Here is a 4529-nt window from a genome sequence, read left to right on the forward strand (position 1 = left end):
CTGTTCCCCTCCCTAACTGAATGAAAAAAAAAAAAAGGGTAGCTATTGAGTGTGTGCATGAGGTGGAGTGAGGACCAGATGACCCTGAGTTTGAGAGGTGTGTTGTTAGGACTCAGAAAGGAAATGAGTACATACATCACAGATGAGGGTCACACAGAAACATAATCCTATATGATCTACACACAGTTTCTCATTATGGATTATAGGTGTGAGTTTTCAACACGCTGACTAGGGCTTTCTAGTGTAAGAGATACACTAAATCTTTATAAGATTGGTGTGTCACCACTCTCCCTTCCTTCCCAAGGTGTTAGACCCTCCTTTTCTTCCTCAAGACATCAGAGAAAAGTCAAGTGCTACTTCAGACCCTGAGGCTGCACTATGCTGAAGCATCACTCTGGAAGTTGTATGACCAATGGGGTCTCATATCCGTGCTCTGCTGACCCTGTGCTTTCTGGACCAAGACCCAAAGCTATAGAAGATTCCATGGGAGTATCTGGAGAGGAAATGACCCACTGCACACACTCCTCTTTCTCTTTCTGAAATGAATTCCAGGCCTCAAATCATTTATCTATTTGAATCCTCCTGCTAGACTTTTCTTAATATTTATTTGTGTGGTTAACTTAGTGCATTCTATCCTGAATGATCTATGTTAACTAGTTTTGGTGTTGAGTGATGCATATTTCAAGCCTTATAGAATCTAACTATAAATATGATATTGGAGAAATGAAAAAAATCAGCAACTTTAATCTATAAACTTAAATTCAGAGGAATCAGGTGATAGTTCACCTTATAGAATGTAGGCCATACCGTGTAACAGGACCCAGATTTAAGACTTCTCCCTGACTTGTGTCACCAGAAATATATGCACCAGTGGTGCTATGTGTCTCTTCCTTCCCATCTCTCTTTCCTTCTGTCTTTTTTTGTCTTTTTATCTCTGTCTTAATCTGAAATTTAAAGGGAAAAAAAAGCATTTTTCAGGGATAGTTAAATTAAGCAATTACAAAAAAAAAGGCCTGGTGAATAAATAAAAATAATTCACTAATTTATAGGTGGGAGGATAGCATAGTGGCTATGCAAAATGACCTTCAAAACTGAGGCTCCAAAGTCTCAGGTTCAGTGGTTCAGCTCCTAACGCCACCATAAGACAGGGCTGAGCAGTGCTCCGGTTAAAAAAAAATGAAGTATAATAGCATTCAATGGATGGAAGTTACTCTGAAAATTTATAAAAGTAGATGGTGAATCTAACAAAAGATGGACTTAGAGGACTATGTGACTTCTTTATTTGTATGTAGGGGAAAGGATTCACACGTGACATTCTACTTAGTTAAGCAGATAAATTGAATATAAAGACAATATTTTCCTAGCTATTAAAACAAGACAGAGTAAATTAAAACCTCAGTGAGGTATGAACATTAAAAGGAAAGTCTGTTTTCTCTGACTGAAACCAGAGACAGCATCAAGGTCTCCTTCACAGATCACAGAGGAGAGGGGCCCACCCAGGAGGTGCTCCTGCCCAATGACCAGTGAAAAAGTGGTCTCTGTTAGCTCCCTAGAAGGTGAATTCATCCAATACCCAATGAAGGAGATCCTTTTCAATACTCTAGGTATTGAGTATACTAATTATAATAAGTACATTCTATTTTTTAAAAAATATTACAAAAAAAGGATTTTATATGATATTAATAGGATTAACACATCCTAATGAGAAGATAATTACTGCTCATTTATTGTCATGCAAACCTTAAAGAACAATATTATGGATGATTTAAATGAAAGAATGGAGGAGGGCCCAAGGTTTGTGATGGAGGAAGACTAGTACTTTGGTGGTGTCTGCGGTGTGTCAACATGCTTTGAAGAGGTGTGAACTATAGTTCTAAAAATAAAATGTAATAAGAGTATTAACTCAATTTTTAAAAGTAATGAAAATCTATACAAACTTCAGATACTTAATACACCTTGATCAGACATTATTTTTATACAAAAATGTCTCAGCTCACAATATCTGTGGCTCAAGTTTGATCATCAAGACTTAACTCCTGGGGCCAGGTGGTGGTGCACCTGGTTGAGTGCACGTGTTACAGTGTGCAGGGACCCAGGTTCGAGCCCCCAGTCTCCATCTGCAGGGGGAATCTTCACAAGTGGTGAAGCAGTGTTGCAGGAGTCTCTCTGTCTCCCTATCACCCTCTTGATATCTGGCTGTCTGTATCCAATAAATAAAGATAATAATAATAAATTAAAAGTTTTTTTAAAAAAGGCTTAACTCCTCTACTTGAGCCTGGAAAGTCCTCTCTGTCCACCTTGGATCCTTTAGAGTCCACTTAACAAGGGTGTCCCTGTCCCCACAGGAGAGAAGTCTCCTGAGTCCTGATGTTTGACTGTCCACCCACTGAACCAGGGTTCTTCTAGGTTTCTATCCCTCCAGAGACCCAAGTCCGTCTTCATAAAAAAGAGAGGTATTTTTTTCCTGACTATATTGAATGAAAGCTCTGTTCTTGTCTTTTTGAGCATCAAAAAGATGAGAAATAACTATTCCTGGTTCCCTATCATCAACAGAAATTTGAAATAAATACAGAATCTAAGTATACAGACTTGTTTAGGATGGTAACCGCTGGGACACAACATCAACAAAGAGACTTGGAGGCCATGGTTTCCTAAGCCCCTCCCCAGCATGATGCAACCCCTTCCCACTCTTTTGCAATGTGTCTGAGTCCCTCATCTCAGACTATAAATACAGCTACATCTGCCTCCATGATCACAGCTCCTACTTCATCCTGACCAGGTTACCAGGTGACTCTTAGCATGAGGATCTTGGCCCTGTTCACTGTTCTTCTCTTCCTCACCCTCCATGGGCAATCTCAACCCCTTGGAGAGTCCATTGACCAAGTGCAAACAGTAGATCACCAGGGGACAGAGACAAAGGACCAGACTCCCATGACAGATGATGAGAACACCTCCATGGACCAAATAGATGCTGAAGGCACAGGCATGACCATCTCCTTTGAAGTTGATGAACATCTTGCTCAAGACACTGCAGGTGAGACCAGTCACAAGCTGCCGGGGTTCCCTGGCCCTTAAATAGGTCTTTACATGGAGGTAGGGCTCAAATTATGTGTGCATGATGTGGCAGTGAGAAGTGGGGTGCTCTGAGTTTGAGGGAATAATTGCATGAACCTGGACAAGAAATAGAAAGTCCATGGAAGACAGATCAGAGAAGATGTCATCCTACATGAGCTACATGCAGCCAGTGAGTTTTCTCATCCCTGATAACAGATGTATGTTCTCCGCACCGTGGCATGACTGGTGTCTACTGCAAGTGGACACACTACATGCACGAAATTGGCAACACTTTGTTTCCCCACCCCCACCCCCGCCCCACTATGTTTGACCTTCTCTTCTTTCCACAGGCCAAGGGAAAGCAGCTGCCTGCTACTGCAGACGTGCAAGGTGCCAGTTCTTGGAGCGTCTCAGTGGGTGGTGTCGAATTGGTGGTCTCCCGTTCAACTTTTGCTGTAGATGAGCCTGTACAGGAATCTGCATCTAGACCCAGACAGTGTTAACACTTTGTACTCTTCCTCCTCCCTTGGAAATAAACTTCAAACATGAAACGTGGAGCCTCTGACATCTTTTTTTACTTTTTAAATTAGTTTATCTTTTACCTTTTAATTTGACTTAACTGTTTGTTTATACTTATATGGAAAATTATCTCCTAAATAGACTATACTAAGTAGGCTTTGTATTTCAGTGACAAATATTTTGATTATTATCCAGCAGTGCATAATACTAAGAAAGAAATATTTAATGGGAACACTCTAATCAATAAAATTCAAGTAATTCATGTACACTTTTCAATGGAGAGAAGGTATTATGAAATTAATAAAAAGAAGTTGTGATTCTAGTGGGTTATATCATATTTTCCATCATTTTCAGATGTCCAAGGAGGCTGCTGAGAAAGCATGGTGGTTATACAGACAACTTTCATGCTTGAGGCTCTAAATTCCCAGTTTTAATCCCTAGTACCATAGCAAGCCATGGTGAGCAGTGCTCTGGTCTCTCTCTGTATTTTTCTCTCCATATCTCTCTTTCATAAAAAATACTTAAAATATAAAAATATATATTCAAGGAAAGTAATCTTTATGTATCTTATTTTTATAAATAGATGTTTTGAATATAGATATTTGTCTAGCTATATAGACAATGTGGAGTTCACTAAAGCCACAGTGAGATACAAACAATATAGAAATATCTGAACCACAAAGAAGAAAACACTGACATCATTCGGTCTTCCTAAATTATCAGAGAACAGAGGATACCAGGAACTGGTCAGGCCAGGGGCTCCTATCGAGTGACTAGAAAAATGTTGTCTCATGGTATGGGATGTGGCACAGTGGATAAAGCATTGGATTCTCAAGAATGAGGTCCCAAGTTCGATCCCCAGCAGCACATATACCAGAGTGGTGTCTTCTTTCTCTCTGATCCTATCTTCCTCATAAATAAATAAATTCTTAAAAAAAAGAAAAGAAAAAGAAATG

General features: G+C 39.7%; 1 protein-coding gene across 1 annotated transcript; it reads left to right on the plus strand.

Annotated features, from left to right (window-relative positions):
- Nucleotides 1-2760: 2760 nt before the first annotated feature.
- Nucleotides 2761-3611, plus strand: LOC107522223 (defensin alpha 5-like). Its single transcript, XM_016185606.2, has 2 exons — nucleotides 2761-3034; nucleotides 3405-3611. The coding sequence occupies exons 1-2, from the start codon at nucleotides 2800-2802 to the stop codon at nucleotides 3515-3517; spliced, it is 348 nt and encodes a 115-aa protein (XP_016041092.1). The 5' UTR covers nucleotides 2761-2799; the 3' UTR covers nucleotides 3518-3611.
- Nucleotides 3612-4529: the final 918 nt, after the last annotated feature.

The sequence above is a fragment of the Erinaceus europaeus genome, chromosome 2, assembly GCF_950295315.1.
Source record: "Erinaceus europaeus chromosome 2, mEriEur2.1, whole genome shotgun sequence".
Lineage (NCBI taxonomy): Eukaryota > Metazoa > Chordata > Mammalia > Eulipotyphla > Erinaceidae > Erinaceus > Erinaceus europaeus.

Bases quoted from the DNA above. Each gene is read 5' to 3' on its own strand.
- LOC107522223 (XM_016185606.2), top strand. From the start codon at position 2,800: ATGAGGATCTTGGCCCTGTTCACTGTTCTTCTCTTCCTCACCCTCCAT. The intron at 3,035-3,404 runs GTGAGACCAGTC...TTCTTTCCACAG, and splicing joins TCTTGCTCAAGACACTGCAG to GCCAAGGGAAAGCAGCTGCC.